General features: G+C 41.3%; 1 protein-coding gene across 4 annotated transcripts in view; it reads left to right on the top strand.

Moving 5' to 3' along the window:
* The window catches only part of ITPR1 (inositol 1,4,5-trisphosphate receptor, type 1), a 165,107-nt gene that overhangs the window by 16,419 nt on the left and 127,129 nt on the right, over window positions 1-21,559 (top strand). For all 4 annotated transcript variants that reach the window (XM_009697707.1, XM_009697704.1, XM_009697706.1 and 1 more), the window contains exon 3: window positions 20,260-20,375. In XM_009697707.1, coding sequence (XP_009696009.1) covers window positions 20,260-20,375 — 116 coding nt within the window. The remainder of the gene's footprint in view (window positions 1-20,259; window positions 20,376-21,559) is intronic.

The raw sequence follows: 21,559 nt of genomic DNA, 5'->3' as shown, positions 1-21,559 counted from the left end.
GTTCAGGCTGACCATGGCCTGGCAGTCTCAGGGCTGGGGGCTCTCTACAAAAGGGTTGCTTTGTGCTAGGGATTCCAGTCCATGATCGCTCCTTATGCCATAAAGCGGCGTTTTATTTTCAAAGAAACAAGAATAAATCTCAGTATTATTAGAATGTAACTGGTACCTGTGTGGAAAAGAGGAAAAGTTTAGTCCCCTCTCTGCAAACTTCTGAAGTGCAATTGTTAGAGCCTGGTGATGCTGGGATACTGAGCCTGACCAGAGAGACGGCTGAGATGGATATTTACTTCAGTGCTTTTCAAAACACCTCCCAAAAGCAGAAGTGGCATTACTGACCTGGCGAATGCTCCATCAGCCCAGCCTGGAAGTTTCTGTTAGTTGGGACCAAAGGCTTCAAAGAAAGGCTGAAGAAGCAAGTGGTGGATTTGTGATTTTGCTTGGTCGCAAATGGTTTCAGCACAAACAGAGACGACTTTCTCAACTACAGCGTTTTTACGTTAATTTAGCTAGATGTTCTTGTCAAAAGCATTCGGGTGCCTCTAACTTCTCATTCATGTCTTAAGGTCAATATTAAGCAAAGGTGCTTTTTGGAGCATACATGTGCATGCAACTTTTCTCAGGGTTGTGCTGACTTATTTAATTCTGTCCCTCAAACGTGCATTTTCCGTATTGATTAAAAAGTAGATAATGTATCCCATATTCATGTGATGGCAATGAAAGCTGGTAAGAACTTGAGGTACTGTGCTATGAGTAACTCAATTACCACATCTTCCTGGGAAACAAAAAACTGTATCTTTGCGGGTTGCTGTAGGAGCATTGGGCTGTGGGAGCGGGATGGTGACAGCGTGCCCTACGTGTGCTCGGTCCTGGGCAATACACAGGAGAGTAATTTTTCCCTGCTGCGAAGTACATACTCTTGAAGTAGGAATGGCAGCACCCAACGAGCTAACGTCTTAGGGATTGGAAGGTAAAGGCTGAAGGCAATATAGATTTTACAGATAGTTCTTGGTTATCATTGACAAGTTTTAAAATAAGCTAAGAATTTATATCCTCCCACTCCTTGTCAGGCAGATGGCCTTGGTCATGGAGAATGACAATGAGGAGAAGATTCTTCAAAAATGATCTACAAGATTTAATTCCAAATATATTTTTTTCCATATGCAGTCAGTCAGTCATATGCTTAAAGTTTTTGTGTGTTGTGAAGATTTGGGAAACTTGAATGATGATGATTCTGCATTGGGATCAGAATTTGTCTGCAGAGAACTCTTTGGAGTTTTAACAGCTTATTTGTCTTACAGTCTCCTTACAGGTTCACTTGTGTATGTGTGTATATATGTATATATCTGTGTGTATATATACACACAAATAAAAATAACAAGAGAAGAGAGTGCACTATAGGTGATTTTATATAATTGTAGTAGCTTATATTATGAATATCCACTAATATTTCACATCAGCTTCCTTTGATCTTAATATTAAGGATGACATTAATTTCTAATTTTTATCTGATGCAAAAAATTCAGTGGGTGTTTTCATATTTATTTGTTTAGTATTTAGCTGAAGTTGCCTTGAAAGTTCAGCAACCATCACCATAGTTTTTCAGTCTTCGCAATCCTCCAAGCTAAGTTTTCAGGACCTTGAAGGCATATGGGTAGCAGAGAAAGCCATAAAGGGAACAAGTGTAATTAGTGCTTTTCCTCTCTGAGATGTCTGATGGAGGGAAACCCTGGCAGCTGTGTTGAGGCTAAACTCATTTCAGTCTGTGTTTCCAGAGGGATGGGTGCCACAATTCACTTGTGCTGCCTCCGCACCCCAAGCCAGCATCCATTAAATGGGAAGCGGAAGGGAGAGAGGAGAGCCCTTTGCCGGCTTTTGAGAAGATGGGGAGCTCATATGGAACTCTTGTTCTTTACATTGGTGAGAATAACTGGATGTTAAGAATAAAACTGGAGAAGGTATTTTATTCTTGTAACTTCTCCAAGAATCCTTTATTGAAAAGAATATGAAAATATTAACATTTTTCATTTTCTGAAATTTAGAAGATAAAAAGAACCAATCAAAACTGTGGAGAAAACTGTAGAAGTTCTTGGGAGAAAAAATTTTCAGAAAAGGTGTGGTTTTTTTTTCCAGATACTTTCCAGAGAGAGAGGATTTCTGTTTGCAGAAATCTATTTCTTTCAGCTTTCTGTGTTAAAGGTTTCATAACTGATAGCTTGCGTACATTTGTGCAGTATTGAGGATCCTTGTGATCTTTTGCTGAGGTTTGTTGCTGCCTAAAATGCGTCTGTCTGATGATAGCTGGGAAGGGCTTGAGTGGCGATATCTGCTTCGCAGGCAAAATTAATTCCATCTTGCTGTACCTTGCTTTCCCTTCACGTACTCCTGATGTTTACGTTTTCTGATTTCTGTATTGTACATTTTCTGTGCAGAAACTTCTGGATTTGTTTTTCTCCTCCGTGTTTTTATAAGTACAGTGAACCTGGTCATTGCTTTGATGACCCTGCAGCTACCATAGCTGGAAAACCACACTTGGAGGTAGTGAGGAGGGGGTGGTAATTGTAGAGTTTGGAGGGGAGGGGGGAAGACCTTGAGGTTTTACTAAAACCTCCGATTAGTCACCCAAGTCCATTGCCACAGGCCTTTTTACTCGGTATGGATGCAGAAGTGCTGGGAGTCCTGACTTAGAGAAGTACCTTTGAGACAGCGCGGTCTGATCCCAAACAGTGAACTACTCTGACGAGCAATGGGATATTCGTGCAGGCTCTAAATTAGGGCTAATACAGGATTAAAGTTAAACATTGTGTTGGGAACTAGACATCAAAGTACTTAAAAAAAACCCAAAACAACAAAAAAAGCCAAACCCCAAAAAAAGGAGGGGGGAGGGAAGTGTCAGGAAAATGAGTTGCAGCCTTAGACGCAGCCTTAGACTTAAAAACTGGGTAACTTCTTTCAGAGATTTTTGAAGTGCCTGTCACTTAACGTTCCTTCCTTCAAGTCACGGTTAAAGACTCCTTTCAGAAAACCACAGTGACTCGGCTACTTCGAGGATCTGTTCAGTTAGCCTGTGGCTCATGTTGGAAGCCCTAAGATTTTCTCCCACCCCCAAAAATGTTTTTTATTGGTGGATACTTTATTGGAAGTATCTCTTGCACTATGCTAAGTTTAAACATACTTTAAATATTTAGATTTTTAAAGAAGTATAAAGGCATAATACCCTGATATTGGTAAGTAGAAAGGAGAACATTTGTTTATAAATATTTATTATTTTGCAAATGCAAAGGTAAGTTTATAACGAGAGGTTTTTTCCACATTTGAAAGTGACTGTTCCAGAAAGAGTGCTATCTAATGTTTATTGCGGTATAATACTGGATTATGCTGATCTCTTCTGATGGACTGAAAATGTTCCTTGGATATTTTTTGGATTGAATCAGTTAACTTGAAGAAATGAACAGTTCCTCCTATAGTGCTTTGGCCTCCTCAGATCTGTGTGCTGGTCAGATGGCACCTTCAGCGTAGCCCATGGACATCCTTGCATGCATCAATGTGAATATCTTGTCTCTCTGGTTGAGACCTCAGATAAATTCTTCTGTGTTTCTCTGTACAGCACTACACGTTCTTGAGGGCAAGACCTGCCTTGTTCTGTGTTTTATGTCCTCAGGCTCTTTGCTTGGGAATGGTATGGGTGGCTTGGAGAGCGTTGGTTCTGGACAGAGCTTTTGCAAAATCAGTTGAGTGGCCTGGTGAGAGATGTTTCTGAATACATCAAAGGGAATTTTTGAGCAAAACCTGTATAAATACACATAAAGCAGAACTAGTAGATTGTACAGGAAAAAACTACGTGAATCTATTCTTCAATGCGATAGGGCTGCAATATGTCTTTTTATCCTTATTTAGTGGACGGAAGCTTGAAAGTGGTAGGAGGAGTAAATGATAGTGACCAGATATTTGTGGTGATTCAGAAATGTAAGTTGTTTAGTGGAAGAACCCTTCCATAAGATGTAGTGATCTACAGGATGACTTCTTTAATAGTCTTGAGATTGAGCTTCGTCAGGCAGCATCCTGTGTGGGTTTTCTGTGCTTATAAGTCTGTGGCACAACCAGCTGTCAGGTTGGGCTTTTTAGATTCATATGGAGCTAGTCCAACCTCTCGATTAAAATTTAAGCAAGTGACTGAATTGCTGAAGTGGACATCTTACTTTGCAATGATTCTTGATTACTAGCATCATGCTGGTGCTAGATCTGAGGACACAGAAATAATCTCTTATTCATTTTTCTCTGTATTTCCCTGTTGGTACACAGAAGTGTTGCCATGGAGGAGAGCGTGGGGTGGGAGTGGGCAGGAACCAGCTGCTTTAGGGCCACGCTGGGAGGAAGACTGGGGGAGGATAATGCATGAAGTCTGCTCTTGCAAACAATCCTAGGAACTTCTTGCTGTCAAGCATTGTGTGCATTCGTTATGGAAGAGCTTTGAAGGCATGTAGGGAAGGGTGGGCCTTTCAAAGAAAGGAAATCTGCTTTCTCTGCACTGCTTGGGAGGGAAGAGGTTACAGAGCTAACGTGCATGATGGGCTTCGTGGGCCTTTGTTGCTAGTCAAGAGTGCCTTGGCAATCTTGTGTGCCTTTATGCATTGTTTAAGCAAGTACTGCTTTTTAATGATGTAGCCCTTCAAGGTTGTGCAGTAGAACTGTATTACTTCTAAAAAAGTGCTTTGCAACTTTTTAATGTAGCCAGCACTGTAAGTTTGCTGATAATTAACACTCCTTTACCTGCAATATGCTTGTGACCTCGCCAGATTTTTTTGCCTATGCGTATTAACATTTGTTTGTCTCGTCTCGTGAGGCCAGGTGTTCCTACAGTTCGCTTTGGGTAGCTGTGCGCTGTCTGAGGCTAAGATTTACCATGGCTTTGGAAACTTTTTCCTGTGGGTCGTATCCCCACAGAGCAGCAAATTGACAGCGCAGGACTGGATGTCCTGGTGGAATTACACGAGGTACCGTTATTGCGATTGGATAACCCCTTCTGCTTGCTTCTGTCCGTGTTATCTCTTTGTAAATGTAAGGCAGTGGTCAGTCGTGGGGATGGTTGAGTACAGGTTTGATACGAGAAGTGCTTCTCAACCGCTCCCATGGATTAGGAAGCGGAAATCCTGAGTACCAAGAGATCAAGGCAGATAGTCTGATGTGATATTCTTGCTGCATGCCTGGCATCTCTGTCAGTGTTGCAATCATTTTGACCCGTGATTGTTACCATTTTCCAATGATTTCTGAAAACTTTAATCATAAATCTAATAGACCTTACAAAATGGAAACTGCAGGGATAATTTCTTCATCAAACTTCATTAGAATAGAGCAAAAGGGTGTTCCGTTGCTGAACTGAAGGATCCATCCTGTCAGGTGGATGTATCAGCAGCCTCAGTTTAAATATTTTCAGTCAAAAAAAAAAAAAAAGTTGATTTGTATACAAAACAAGCATATGGTTTAAGGCTTCTACTCAGCAGTTATTTGGATGTATTTATTAGTGAAAGTACCACATGGGGATGTTTGACAAGAAAAACTTGTTCTCTGCAATCCGGTTGGGGTTTATGAAGTTAATTAGTATTCCACAAGCAGCTCTCAAGTGAAGGCTGAAAGGTTCCTGATTTTAGCAGTCATTTGTGTCCCCAAATGTGGGTTGTCTGAGAACGTGGGCTTTCTGATGACAATTGTTACTGTAAAGAAGTAGAGGTAATGTGCATGAGAATTATAAGATTTGGCAATGCTTGTAGTAGTGCAAGTTCAGGGATGGAATACAAAAACTCTGTTATATTCTTACTTTGGCAGGTTGTGTGCTGTGACCTGCCATCGTGCTTCCAACCTCAGTATTTCCTTTTAAAAAAATGTGATTACTCTCGCAATGTCATAGAAGCGTTTTGGCTCAGAAACTTGCTGCTATGCAGTGCACACGATTCTCCAACGCTTTCCTTGAGCAGCTCATCTGTTTCTCTTCAAATACTGAGTCTTTGTAGTGTTTTTAACCATACTTTAAATGGCTTCACCTTGTAAAAGCCTTCAATGCTTTTTAAATAACCAAGAGGGGAAAACCACATAGGGAAGGGCTCCTGTGCTGCCACACTGCAGGAGGATGGATGCAAGGCACTAATGACCACTTAAGGTCCTTAATTGTTCTTTGTTTTTATGACAGTAGAAGATCATGGAAATACAATTCACTGCATATGAATTTGTACCAGCCAATATCTTTTGGTTAAATCTCATAATCCTTCTTTCTTAATGTGTAGTATTATTAATGTCTCTGATCTTTAATAAGAAAATAATGGGTTAGTGCCTGAAAATATGTAATGTGCAGTTCGTGTATTTCAATGGAAGAGTAGTAGGCTTTTTGAATATTTTCAAAGGGCAAAGAGAAGGCATGCTCGCTATCTTGAAGTTCACCTTTCAAAAATCCAGAGACGTGGCAGACAAGTGAATTTAAACTACTGCTTCTAGAGACTTCCTTTTCATTCTCTGAGTGACTTACTAAAATTGAAAGTCAATGAGGGAAGTCCCAAGTGCTCATCCAGATCTAAAAGCTCAGGAAATTACAGATAATCGACTTTTCACATCTTTGTCACTTAGTTTTTTGTTTCACATAACGTAGATAACCTCAGGGAGTTTTTGTTCTGCTTGTATCCCTTATCTTTGAATAAGGTCCAAGTATTTAATCAGTACAGTTGGCACTTCCCGTGATTAAGCCTTTGGATAGCATCAGTGTCCGGGTTTCACTTACGATTTGCTGAAAGAGTCTTTATTTCTGAACTCCCAGGCCAAATCTATCTCTAGTGTCAAAAATACTTGCAATCCATCTTTCATAACGCGTGTCTAGTTTATTGTATGAGAGTCGCTTGTTGGTTCAAGAAGTTGGTGTACTTGCTTTTCCAAAAGCATGTATTAAAATTGTTGTGGGTAAAAACTGTTCCTGGGGTCTACAGATGAGTAACGTAGTCAAGTGCTACCTTTTACTACCACAACTTTCCTCTGAAGTCATAAATCTAGAAAGCATTGTTTCAGACCTCCTCCATGGGAGAGCTGGCATAGGATGGTGCGTTGAGAGCTCTTGGAGCTGTCGGTGCCAAGGGCCATTTTTTAGTGGTTGAAAATGGCAGCTGGCACTGTAACAGGTGAAACTACACTGTTTAGATGTCACCCTTGATGTAGTTCTTGTGAACTTCTGTTAAATTTACAGTGGAACAGGAGAGCTGTGGTAATTTTTAAAACACTCCATCACATCCGTGAAGCCAGCGGCGTTAGGTCCTGCCTCTGAATGCTGTTTGGTCCGTGTTTGGGGCTGCCTTGGCTGTCGGTTGCCATTTCAAGCTGTCCCAGCATCTCCCCACCCAAGGATTTCATCTGCCTGCACTGTGCCTCCGTCCCACTCTGCAGACCAACAGTTGCAAATCAATATTATCAAATCTATTGGATATAATTGGGTTTTTTTAGTTGCTTCTGCTGTTTCTGAATGCCAAGATCTTGTGTAGAAATGGAAAATTAATCTGAAACCTGATTAAATTAATCTGAAACCTGAAATCCTGAAAATCAGGGCATAAACCTGACATAGATCTGGAAGTAGAGACTGGACCACCTGACGCAACCAGAAAACGGTTTCAATCCAATTATGATACCAATAATAATTGAAAAAAAAAGCAGTGATTGAAACGAAGAGAAGGGACAGGAGCGGACAATGTTAAAAGAGGACTTCAGTGCATTTTTCTGAACTGCGAAGGTTATTGCTGCTTCAAGGCTACTGACAAAGGTGGTATTTGTGATCTGAGATGATTCTCTTTGCTGACTCTGTGCGGATATGAGTGTAGGATGTGTTCCGACAGTGGTGCAGCTGGTGTTATTTGATAGCTCTCACCAGCCCATCCATCACTTTTGAATCCAGCTTTCTTCTGCAGTGATTGATATGTTACCATTATGTCAATAAGGCAGCTTGAAAGATGACTTAAAACATTGAAAATGCCTAATTATTGTTCTTTATGGAAAAGAAAATTTTCAAAATGGAGGTAGCACTAAGTGGTTTGAATAAATTTATTTTCTCTAGACTTTTCAGAAACAAATACAGATGGGGATGTATGTTGTGGTGGCAGTGATCATGCCCTGAGGGCAAGGTGGTAACACACAGTCCTTTTTTTGGTGGTTCCCCTGGCAATGCAAATGCCTTGATGCATGGTGGTTATGGTCTGAGGGCTTCTTACAGTGCCATCACAAGGACCAGTTAAAGGCTGGGAAAATGCATGAGTCTCAGTGTTAAGGAAAAACTTTCAATGCTGTAGTGAGAGCGAGGTAAAGGTTTAATCATCACTTTTTTTTGCCCCATCCTCTTTTTCAGTTGATTATGGGTGGCTGTGAAGGCCTCCCAGCTGCGACTGTCAAATGCCACGCTAATGTACAGATTTGCTCATCTTTTTGCAGCTGGCAGGAGAGGGGACTGAAATGAATGGATCTGTTGATTCACACGCTCAGAGAAGGCAACAATTAATAGGCTTTGAAATTCAATGACTGGTAAATATTGTGTTCTTGAAGGTAAATTGGCTTAGGAAGCGAGCCGCGGTTGGGATTGAACGCAGAGGTGGATGCTCCTTGCTTGGCCTTGGTAGAGTGCCGGTCAGAGAGGGAGTGCAAATGAGAAAGCCAAGCATTGCAGAAGTGGAGCACCCGAGAGCGTGGCGCAGGGTGCACTTTGGCTGGTACAGCGGTTCTGAGGGGGGGATAGAAGCCTTGAGGTCCGTCACTCGCGTGTTCTTACTGTGGTAGCAGCATTTTTTGGTTGCTCTGTCTCAAGGATTTCAGGGAAATAAGGCAAGCATTGTCATGTGAAATTACAGCACCTAAAACCAAGCTTCTTGGTTTGCTGAATGGTTGGCTAAGAAGTTAAAGAAATGAAACCAATGGTTTCCTTTACAGCTGTGTTTTAACTCCTTGATTTATTCTATGAAGTTTTGTTGTTCCTGTCGCAGGCCCTTACAATCTGTTCTCCAGGGCCATAATCAGCTGTGATAAACCGAGGAGTTCTAGAAGCTGCTGTGTCCATTGGGAAATAGACACCCAAGTTAACGGAGGGTTTATTTCTGCAAAAGGCTTACACTTGGAGCCTGGATGAAACATTTCCTTAGAGATGGATGATAGCATGTTCTGCTTCTTTTTTTCTGGAAGATAATGGGGTAGTAAAGCAGGCTAAAATAAATTGGATGACAGTCTTGTTTTTTTTAAAAACAAAGAAAAAAAAAAAGAGAATAAAACCCCCAACTTTTGAAGTTGAATAATTGACAGTATTCTCTTTAACAGCTCCACCATTGTGCTTGTCCTCGTCTAGTAGCGTATTGGCAGGTCTATACAGCAGGGTGAAAAGTGTGTCGCTCTGGGATACACAGTGCATTTTTAGGATTTAGTTTTTTGCTTTTGCGTGCTCACTGCACTCAAGTGCCAAGCACTTCAGGTGATGGTAAGTGCCCCATGAGCATCTCTTTCCAGACATAATCTATGGTGATGCCGTTGAGTATTTAGAATTATGGCATTGCATTGCATTAAAAAAAAAACAAAAAAAAAAAAACCAAACCCAAACTCCAGTAAGAATGTGCTGTCGGCTCCTGCCGGCTGGGATAAATGCCTTCAGGCCTCTGCTGGCAGGCTCTGCTTCCGCTCATGGTCGCTGAACATTTGTTCTTCCCATTTGCAATCCGGTCTAGTGAAGCTGGCTTATTCACATTTCTATTATCCAGCTGTCTGGCTTTTTTAATACAGCATGGTTTTGCTGCTTTGGCTTCCAGCTCTCACTTGCCTTATTTGGTAAAGCAGTGCTCTTAAGCTTTTCCTGGAAGGGGCTGTTTTACTAGTTTAGGGACTATTTTCCACTTTCTTTTTTGATCTCTAAAGCTATAGATTGTGTTTCAGCAGCCATACTGGCATAGCTTAACTCTTCAGTGTTGTCAAACTGGAATATTGTGCTTTTTAGAAGTGCTTGAAGTGTTTTACTCTCTGCTGTAACACACTGGTATGCTGCTGCAGACAATTTGCGCAGAGGCAATATATGGCAGCACTTGTGTTTACAGCATATATATATACCTTGTCAGCATAATCTACTTTTTAAAATGACAACCAGAGTGCGATCTTCAGTGCTAAGACTACGTTATGGAGGACTCGGCCAAATTTTAATTAGCTGCATGATTTGTTGACGTCTTCTGTGCTCCCTTCCTGAGAAGGGGAGTGGCGTACAGCGGCGGAGTGAACTTGGACAGACTGAGTAGCATCATTTCGTAGGCTTCAGCAAGAGCATCTCTGGTCCCCTGCCAAAAGGATGGTGGCTGTTTAAAGTAGGGAAAGGGAGAGGGCCTCAGTAAGTGAGGTGAAAGACTCAAGCCAAGCCTAGGAACAGAAAGCAAGGAATAAAGCTTTCAGATTCAGAAAACAGATGTGGACACTGGTGTTTTACTGTTTGCCTGGGAGTGCAGCACAGTTCAGCAGCATGACTCTGTTCTGTTCAACTCCAGGGTGGTGATTCCTATAATTAAAGCAGGTCTGGGTTTTTTTAATCTATCTTTGCTTTGCTAAGCTCTTCAAATAGTGCTGTGCAAGTCCATCTATAGCCAGTTTACTGGAAGTCTGAACATCTGTGTGACAGCACATGCCTTACGGATGCTGTCTGCTACTGCCAGTGTAGCACTGGGTATCTGCTGCCACGGTGCCGGTAACTGCATTTTTCACAGCCGACTGTCCTCTGTGAGCTCCACAGAGAAGACGACGACTTGGGAATTCACTCAGAATTACCCTGAAAGGGGAAGAAATGATCTGAAAAATGGTGTTGTGGTTCAGTGGGAGCATATGTCAAAGACTGCACTTAGTTGACTGCGTCCAGAGAGGAGGAGGAGGATGGGCACACGTGGCAGTGCGGTAGGAAAGGACGTGGTGATTGCAGGAGTCACAGCTTGAATAGGAGTCGTCGATGCTGTGCTGTTACAAAAAGTGCAATTGCTGCCTTGGAATATATAAAAAGTAACATTGCCAAAAGACATAGTAATTATTTTTTCCAATTTTATGTCCTGGCAGAGCCTCAAGTGAAGTATCTTGTTTAGTACTGCACCTCATACTTCCAGAAAGATATGAGCCAACTAAAGAAAATCCAGAGGAGGGTAATGGTCAGGCACAAGACTGATTAGTGTTGCATCCCAGTAGCTGTGGGACAGGGGCAGAAGAGCCTGCAGATATTGCTGGGAGAGGGAGAAGTTCCTTTCTGCATGCCTGCATGGAGAGGGCAAGAAGTAATGGGCTTAAATTGTAAAAATAAATAGGTTAGATACAGAAACCGTGGAGCGCTGGAATAGGTGGCTTCTGGAGTTATGTCAGGAATGGAGCAGGCATAGTTAGCTCTGCCTTTGGGAGGGAGGGATGAGCTATGTCAGCTTCCTAAGGTTTTGCCAGTCCTGCGAACCGGTGGTATCGGCAGTTCTGCGGGAGGCAGTGGGGCAGTTTGGGAAAAGGGCACTTGGAGGAGAAGGAAAGAAACAAATAAGCGTTTCAGGCAAGGGATCCTAAGCACTTCATTAGCGTAAGAAGAATTAAAGCACTGAATTCAGTTTTATTATTTCTTCAGTTCTTCCAACTTAGACTTCATTAATATTATAAAATATTTATTTAACTTCCCTATATCTTATTTTTTGGTGATGTGGGTTTTCTTTAAGCAAAGTGCATTTGAAAGCAGAAAATAGAGTTGCTTTATTGAACAGCTGAAATATTTGCCTTTTGTTTCTCGTGATGCTGTGGTGGCTTGTTTCTTATGACATGCAAGCAAAACATTCTTAAATAGAAATGACTTTGATTATGCTGTTCAGTCATGTCAGCTCTGTCTAATAGCACAACCGTGTTCTTTCCATACTGCTCACACTGACTCTTTCAGAGGGTGTTTGAAATTTGATGTTTCTTGTTGTTCCTGTGCTGGGTCTGTCCCAGCCATTCCCTTCCTCCTGCCCCCACTTCCTCACCCGTTTTGAGCAGGAACTTTATTCTGGAAAAGCAGGAACAAGTGAAGAAGCAAATGTGAAAATGAAATTCAAGGGGCGAGCAGTCAAAATAAAATGAAATACAGGCAGCGGATGAATACACTTTGGCTTAGTGCTGGGGTAGAATGCTACCCATGTAGACAGAAAAGACCTGCAGATTTTGAGGAACAATGTCCCTGGGTTCATGTTCTGAGACTTGGGTTTTAGGGCCTCGTGGGGAGATTTATCATGGAAACTATTAAAAAGGAGATAGGAGATAGCTTCCTGAGTTAAGAATACAGCTCTCAAGGCTGGGACAAAGGCTAAAGCCACGACAGTTTACTTAAAAATGCTTCTGCAACGCTTACGCACTTTAGTGTGCTGAACTCCCTTCACATACAGTAGGAATTCTTCTCCCTGTGGTGTGTAAAACTTGATTTTCTGTACTGGTGGGAGAGGGAAGGGGCTGGCCTCTGGACTTGCCTCTTGGCAAGGTTTGCCTCTAGTCTAGAATTTGTTTCCGTACTGGACCAAAGACAGGGATGAGCTAAGGGAGTAAAAACACTCACTGCAACCAGTAGCTTTCTTGAGATCCTGGGTTAGCTCAAATTAATGTGTGCAGTTGTGAACTCTTCTCTTGAGAGTGGGGTTTTTTTTTACCTTCTCTTTCCTTTTTGCCTCTCCTCAACATGAAGAGGTTTTTTTCTGGCTTGTATTTGTTACTATCCAGGAGCCGTCATGGTGCTTTGACTTTTTCTAAAGGTTCGGGAGATTATTCTTAAGTGTCTTCTCTCAGTCTCAGTTACCCTTTGTGTCCATAAATTAGACCTGTTCCTTAATGCTTTCAAGGATACCTGGCGCGTTCTCTCTCTGTGCTTAACAGTTTTCTCTGAGGCAACTCGGTGCGGTTTTTGTCTTCACAGATCTCTTGTAGCCCTGTGTATTGCCCATCCAGGGACGAGTTATCTGTCGCGGTGCCACATCTCAGCAACAAGGAGGCTGCCAGTTTTCCTGCATTCTTTAACCTGACCCCTAGATGTCAAATGGGATACATTTTAGTTAAATGCATCCGTATTTGTTTCGTTCTACTTGTCTTGCTATCCCTTCTGGCTTTGCGTTTTCATGAAGCATCCTCACTCAGTGTTACTTGTACCAGAGATTGAAAAACGAATCTGGTCTTTCCTGCAAATGTTTCCTTTTGGAACTGCCTGTATATCCAGTGTCTAAATATTTCTCTTTCTTCGAGTAGCAGTTTTCTTTTTGAAGGAGACCAAAGAGGTTACATGCAGAAATAAAACAAACACTGGTGTATTCTGAACTCTTTGGTACCTAAGATGTTTACTTAAAGGTGTGTTTCTCATGTTAGTCTTTCAGCAGTTTTTTGGGCACTTTGCTACCATTGTGGTCTTGAGGGCTTTGGAGGGTGTTTGCTTGTACTGTTGTGAGTTGTCAGTGCTTTGATTCTTAATTTACCCTGAGACGTGGCAGTGTGTCCAGAGCCTCACGAGGTAATTTTCCTTGCAAGTGGGGAGCTATGTGTTTGCTCTGCCTTGTTGGAATAAAGTTGTCTTGCTCAGTGTTCGCTGAAGGACAGCCTTATCCCACAGTAAATTTCAATATGTCTAAAATGCTGTGTGTATTATTGTAAAGTTACTAACAACATTGTATGGAGTCATATGCTAATTTGTTATGTGTTCAAAAAGCCATTGCTTTTTAATTAACATTGCATGAATGAATACTGTTGATTTAGTAGGCAGTGATATTCAGTGTCCAGCTCTCAGGCATATAATTTTTCACTCTCTGAAATTGCTGTTGCAGTCTTCTCCCTTTGTTTGGTTTGATACATCAGCTGTAAGTTAATAACAATTACATTATTTCCTATGTTGTTACAGCTTGAAAAAATGAAGTAACGATTTCCATTGGTAGAATTATGCATAGATGAGTACAATGGCAAGAGGGTGGTTATCCTCACATCCTACAGATCCGAATTGAGGGTGGCTATTTTAACATAAAAATGAAAATATATTTAGATCATAAATTTTGCAGGGTCTCCATTTAAATGTTGGTTGCAGGGGTGATTTTCCTCCTTTATTCTGCTTTAAAAAGAAAAGCATTGAAAGCCCTTGAAACAGGCACGATGCAGCAGCATGCAGAAGGGAGGTAACAGACTTCACAGCAGCAGCAACCTCTAATATATTTTGTCATGTAATTAGTTCAGCACTTCAATCCTAAACGATTGGATTGCTTTGCAGTGGCACGTGTGATTGTGGCAAGATCTTTGGGCTTGGAATACAAATGCCCTTCTCACCTGCCCTTAAATTTTCCCCACTTGTGGCATGGCTGAACTGTTGGCAATGTGAGATTTGACTTCAGCTGTCTTCTTCCATGGGGCTGAATGTGTACGGTTCAGGTTTCTTCTCTTGTTTTGCTGGAGCTGCGGATGGAGTGGGCTCCTCCGGGACAGCAGGTCAAGTGTTTAGTGTGTGCATCCTGACAAAATACGTGTTTTGAAATGAGTTGCTGTGCTCCCAGCAAAGCTTGTTCACTGCAAATTGAAAATGAAAGGATGTCTTCTCATCACAAAGACAGTAATTTCAGTAGAATCAGGTTGATTTTTTTTTCCCCTCCCTCTTTATGGAAATGCAGGAATGATTAATAATCAACACATTTCTGTAGCCGCTTTTGTTCTATACTCTTTGAACCTCTTAGGCTGTCATCTTTTCATTTGAAACCTCAGAAGGAACAGGTATAGAAATAGACGCTGTAGTAATCCAAGGGCTTCTGAGGAGGTGAAACTTGCCTGTGATTGAATATATGCATTTTGTATTATTTGGTATGCCTCCTGCATGAAAATATTTCACTTAAACACAAAAGAGGTCTTCATTTTGTCTTTAAATAAATAATCTCTTCATCCTGTGGAGTGTTATCATCCTTGTGAGTGTGCAAGCTGTGCAACTTGCATAAATACAGAGTCAAGAACTTTGATTTGCTGTATTTCCACCATTGCCAGCTATGTTACTTCTTCTCTTTGCTGCTATTTTTTATATTTGAAATAAAAATTAAAAAATACTATCCTTATATTTATTCTCTACTGTGAGCAGGCTTTGGCCTCGGGGAAATATCAGGTATCCAAGTTTAGAAATGTCTGAAGAGAAACTGCTAAATTTCAACAGGGAATTGCTAATTTTCTTTTAATTTTAGTATCGCTGCGCAAAAAGAAGTTTGGTTTTTTCCAAGTAACGAAGAAACAGCTGTGTTGGTGTTAAATATTCAGTGGGTTTTGTGAGTTATTTAAATATCTTCATCTTTATAGTCTTCCCTCATCTGAAAGTACTCTGAAGTATGATTTTTGAGAGAGGGAATAATTTTTCTTGACTCTTACCTTTCTCCAGTTGGCATTTTGTGAAGTCTGGATCTGTGTTTAAAAAATGAAATAATGACACACCTTTTTGTTGCCAACAAAATTTTTGATGCATGCTTTCTCTAACTGCAGAAAAGTTGGTGAAGACTTTCTGCTAAATGCTTAAAATAGCCAGGGGAGATTTGGAAAAAATGATGAGTGATGTATTACACAACCAGCCTGGCTGAAGCTAAAAGTACTTCCAGATCATTTAGAAACGAGCACACTAGAGAATGGCAGAGTGAGAAAAATTGCCCACTGCAACGCAGAACTGATCTGAGCTGATCTCTGAAAGTAGCAAAGATGGAAAGTTTTAATAGTGGCTAGTGTCCAGCTGTCACCCAGCAAAGGCACCACAAAGAGTTTGGATGTCGGCAGTGTCAGTTTAGCAACTTCCCGAGCTGTCTTTGTACACCGAGGGTAGCGTTGACGTGGTAACATCACTTAATGCCCCAATCAGTCAGCAATCAGGAATTGCATAGGTAATGTTTGATTCCATATTTCTAGGCAGCTTGGTGTGAAAGAAGGTGATTGTATCTTGAGTGGGCTCTGAAACACGCTACTTGTTTCTCCAAATCATTCCATCCTCTTTCAAGTTAGTGGGTATTTGCAATTTTGGACAAGTCTTGCATTATATTTTATAATAATCTTACTAACGTACTACCTAAATGCTACTTAAATTCCCATGCAACAGAGTCCATTTTAAAAAAGGAAAGAAAAAAACCAGTCTGGTCAAGTTTTCCATTTTGCTATGAAAGCAAAAATTATGCGTACCTGATCGAATTGAACCTGACAGGTAGAACAGGACAGGGGTAGGCAGCAAGCCGGCTGTCATGGGGCAGCCCCAGAGGGAGCTTGCTGAGCTTATGGTGTGTGGACCAGCGATGGTCCGTTTCTTAAATCGGGTCCTGCATCTGTGAGCCCAGATGCTGTTACACCTTTAGAGGGACTGACCTCTAAATACAGTATAGGGGTAGAATAATTTTCACTTGCCCAGCAGCAGCTTAGCTGACCCACGCAACGTTGTTCTTGTTCACTACAGGAGGGAGGTAGAAGAGCTGCAGAGACTTAAGGTTAGCTAAAAGTTTCCGTTAGTGAATACTTTTCCAACCTGATGTTTGTAAGTTTTGTTGTTTTGGCTGGGGTTTGTTTGTTTGTTTGTTTTTCTCCAGGTACTTTTCCCAGATATGTTTTTAAAGATAGGTCTGTGTTCCTAAAAAGTGATTGGCAAAATCCCGTGGTGATGGTTAAGGAAAAAAGCCCAGCCTTTTCTTTGTAACATTCTGGTTCCTTATGCCTTGGGAGTATAAGGTGCCTTGGATGAAGAAGCTGGGAAACCTTGGGGGATGATGATTGTCTGGGCAAAACATAATCCCTCCCAGAGTATTAGGTGGAGACCTGTACATTGCTGTCATGTGGGGAAAAGAGGAGGAGTGGATTAATCAATTACTGGGGGGCAAAATAAATTAATTGGGATGGAAGCAGGGAATCTTAACTGGTTGGGCTTGGGCTGGCAGGAGAGGTTGGAAGTTTGGAGACTGTGACTGGGTAGGAAGGGAGCAAGGTCTAGTACAAGAGAAGGGAATGGAAAAGGGAGAGAAGAGAAAATGAAAAGCATGGAGTAGAAGGAATTGCAGTTGGGGTAATGTAGCTGGCAAGTTTCTCTTTTTGTTGTACCCCATAATACTTCGGAACACGGAATTTTCTAGTATTTCCAGGATCCTTGATTTTGACTGTTCCTCTGTGATGCTGGTATGTGCAGAGGATAACCAAACATCACTGACAATATTGTTGAGCTGCTGGTGGCAGAGGCCCATATGGGGATCTAAATGTCCAAACAGTGAGAGCATTAATGTACCACGTGGGGCAATTACGGGCTTACTCAGTCCACTTTATTAGATGCAAAGCAATTGCTGATGAAAGAACAGGATTTAGCTTGGAAGCATTGAAATGCACATTTAGTACATGTCCATATAACGCTCATTCATCATCCACGTGCGTGATGGGATAATATACAATTATGCAATCACTTTTTCCTGCAGAACCTTTGTTTGGTGTTCAGGCTTGATGATGTGTCATCATTGCATCAGCAGTTGCATAGTGTTTTATTTTTATACTTACTCAGTGTGTGATTCTGCCATTTTTCACTGTGTATCATGAAGATCTGATAAGAACGTGCATTCCTTCATGGTTAATATTCAACAGTGTACAATAAGGTGTAGTTACTTTGCAGTAATAACTTTATTTATCACCTTTCCTATGTGGCTAAAACTGCTTGAATCCATGATTAGAGAAGGTAGGTGATTGTTTCAGCTGCTTTGGCTTCATTTTGGATCGGTTAGAAATAGACGTAACTTCCCTAAGTATAGTGTCTGACAAGTAGCTGGTTTTTCTTGCACAATCATCACTCCTGTGGGTTGCAGGTTGCTGACCATGATGGTACTCAGCTAGCGCATCCTTGCGTGCTGAGTTCTGTAAACATATAAGCCCATGGAATCTGGAGATCTAAAAGTCTTCTGGCCATAAAGTTTATGTAGCTTGACCCATGGCAAAATACATTCAGTACTAACCAGCCTCTGATGGTCATATTAAGGTGAATAAGGCCGAGTTTAACTCCTCAACCACTTAAGATATACTTTTCATAGAACAAACATTAGGAAAAAAAAGTTGGGTGCTTTTCATTGTTTGTTTTAGATCTGTAGCTTGGTAACTTTGTAGCTAGGAAGAAAACCTAAGAAAAACACAGTATGTTTTCCCTTCCTGTGTTGAACAAGGTCGTACACTTGTAGATGTCTCCCTCGTGCTGCAGGGAAGAGAGGGGGTTGCTTGCAGTTAATAATTTAGAAGTTAAGCCTAACTTGACAACTTTCTTGACTGAAAAGGATGAGAAAAAGTACACTTGCACTGTGACTAAATGTAGCATACAATTAATTCTTCTATACAGTTCTGTGTGTTAATTGCTGTCATTGTGTGAACTGATGGTTTAAGCAAAAATAGAAAATTTTATAACTGGTGTGTTGCTTACCATGCATAGTCTTAGCTTAAAGTGCCAGCCTGCAGTGGCTTTTTGAATCTATTCTGTGCTGTCGATCTCTGTGAATCATCTTTATGTAAATGAAAAATACGTTGAAGAGAGCAAACTGGAAAGTGTGGTTTGTACTTCATCTTCCACTTTTCTTGTTTGTTCAGAAGCTATAAGCTGGTAATGTCAAAGTGGAGGTGAGTATTTCTGGATAGGTGCAATTAAATTTCCTTCCAGATACCCTCAGCTCTTTTTCTCCTTCCCCAGTATGTGTCACTCATAGAGATCCCCAGTGCCATACCCAGCCCCTACTGTATCCGCTGCTGGTATACCGGGCCACCAGCTAAGCAGGCTGCAGGAATGGCCGTGGTGGTTTGGGACGAGTTGATCAGCCCATTTGGCAGTCGGTGGCTCACTCTGAGATGAAACGACAGTCCACCACTAGTGCTTCACCCTGTTAGAAGGGGATTTAGTTTAAGACAGACCTTTGTCCTTCTGTGAAAGGCGTTTGATGTTGCCTGGTGTGCTCTAACGGTGCTTTGAGGATGGGTTAGACAGGCAGGCAGAATGACATCAAACGGGCCTTGTCTTTAGGGAAGGCATGAAAAGAGCGAAGGTGTCCATCTCAAACAGCATCCCGAGGTAAAATTACCAAGATCTGTCTCTAGCGGGGCTCAGCCCTTCAGCAACTTTAACCTCTGACAGAGCTGAAATGGCTTGTCTTCAGTGCAGGGTTTTTCCCTTTTTGGTTGACATCCATCCAATGTGTCTCTTGGCAAGGTAGCCCATAAGCAGCTGGGCTTTTCAGGCAGTGACGGTAAAACCCCCGGGTCGGTCTCTCCTCAGCTTGCGGTGCTTGCTGGCAAGAGCACACCAGGAGCCTCGGGAAGCACCGTGTGAATTGGAGACCTGAGACCTTGCGTCCCGGCCGTTGCCAAAGAGGCGCTGGGAGCAGCCTTCTGGCTTCTTGGGCACTTGGTTTAAACTTCTAAGCTGCTACTTTAGGCACTGTCTTTGAATGGCTTAATTTATTTTTTTGCGTGTTCCGTTGCTTAGCAACAGAGAAGAGGGAAAATAGTAAACGCAGCTAATTTGGTTTTATTACTGATAAGTTAGCATCTCTTTAATATAAAAATGTATTTTTAATAAGACTAATGAGCTGTAATTCCTGGCTTTTGCCAGGCAGAATGTTAAATAAACTGTGTCGATGGACTGGGTAAAGAACCTGACACCCTGAGGGGTTTACTGTTACCTCGAATGTCTGTCTGTGCTTGTGCATGCTGTTGTTTGCGGGTATTTTATGCTGCTGCTACTTTATTAGGTGAGTTTCTCCAATTCTTTGTGCCTCATTTTACCTAGCACCAGAAGCGATTTGATTTAAAAACTGAACAAACAACAGGAGAAAATAAAACAAAAACAACAAAAAACCAAACAAACAAAACCCCCAAAGCTTCCAACTTAACATCAGTTGTGTGAAGTAGCATACCTGCTAAAGTAGAAAAACTAGAAGTTGAAAGTGTGTAAAACATATCTGTTTGCCTGGGAAAGCATTGAAATGTGTTACCATTTTAGTATGGTAGCATTTTTGACTGGGACAAGTTATAAATTTTCTGGTTTTGCATCAGATGTTTGGCAGCAACAGTTAATTTTTATCATTCATGGGGCAGCATTCCTGTTGCTCAAAAAAGCATTTGTCTGATCAAGAGCTTTTTGGAATTTGTTTATAAACCTTCCCTTGCTGCTGGAATATTTGGACAATGTTAGCAGCAAAAATCCAGATAATTACGAATAGTTGAAGCAATCTTTCTGGTTTTGATCTGTTTTTATAGATTGCCTGTTCAAACTGTGTCCTATGAACCGGTACTCTGCTCAAAAGCAGTTCTGGAAAGCGGCAAAGCCAGGAGCTAACAGCACAACAGATGCCGTGCTACTCAATAAACTGCACGTAAGTATTCATGTTTAGGCTGCTGTTGATCATCAACACTCTCATTCATACTGTTTTAAATAAGTATTTCCAATCAACTTGACGTAGTTAACAAGGAGACACCAAGAAAGTCTATAGAAATCAGTATACAAGTCTCCTTTTGAGACATTCACTGAGCCCTAACTCTTTAAACATCCTCTGATTTATGACAACATGCTGTTCAAGGTCTGTGTGTCCCAATACTGGTATGTATGATACTGGGTTAGAGTCATGGTAGCCCCTGAAGCGTTTGTCGTTAACCTGTGCTAATTGTAGTAGTGCTCTACGTGGGCATTTTGGGTGGTAACAGCATAAAAATGGGACCCTTGAAGCAACTACACAGAGTAGAGGATTCTCAGGCGTTGCATCTCGATGTGGGAAGTCACAGGTGTTAGCTGTGCTGGTAGAAGCCATCTGAGCTACTGGTCTCATAAATCTATTGGGATTCTTCAAACAAACATAGCTGCTGTTAATACATGTAAAGGTTGATGGGTAATTATGAGTAATTATAAGGCCAGACAACCTCTCCTTCCTTATTAGCTTGCAGTATTTAATATTTTCTGGGTAAAATGTTGACATTCAGCAGCTGAAAATCCAGTAAGGCAGTTGATTGCTGTTTTTAGAGTTCCTATATAAAAAAAAAAAAGCCAACTTAACTTAAATACCATCTGTTGACTTTAGAGTTAAATAAACTCCATATTTATGTTAAAATTACATAGCTAGAGTACTTCATGTCAAAATTACAATTCTAAATATTTTTAGTTTCTTTAAGCCTATATTAAGCTCATTGTAGACTGAAATACAAAATGGACCTGTAGGAGAGTGTCATTTGCTGATTGCCATATGGCTGCCTTGCTTCTGCATTTCACAAAGGCTGACTGTTTGTCTCATTTTGCTTCTGAAAACATAATTTTATAATCTAGAAGTATTAACTTGGCAAGGAGAAAGCTATTTTGGTACTGGCTGTAGCACAAAGGTCCCTCGCTTGTGCCGTATTTCTCCTGCCCCTTGAGTGATGATAAGAGAAGTAAACCATGTTAGCAAGCTTTAAGTAATGGGGGATTCGGAGTTTGGTTTTTCTGGTGTACAAGGGTAGGGGAGAGTTTATGCCTGCAGGTTATGTGCGTGAGTTCATGGATTTTAAGAGAAAGTACGTTTTAAATACT

The sequence above is a fragment of the Cariama cristata genome, unplaced genomic scaffold (genome assembly GCF_000690535.1).
Source record: "Cariama cristata isolate BGI_N322 unplaced genomic scaffold, ASM69053v1 scaffold2973, whole genome shotgun sequence".
Lineage (NCBI taxonomy): Eukaryota > Metazoa > Chordata > Aves > Cariamiformes > Cariamidae > Cariama > Cariama cristata.
This window is presented reverse-complemented; position numbering and strand designations above follow the sequence as displayed.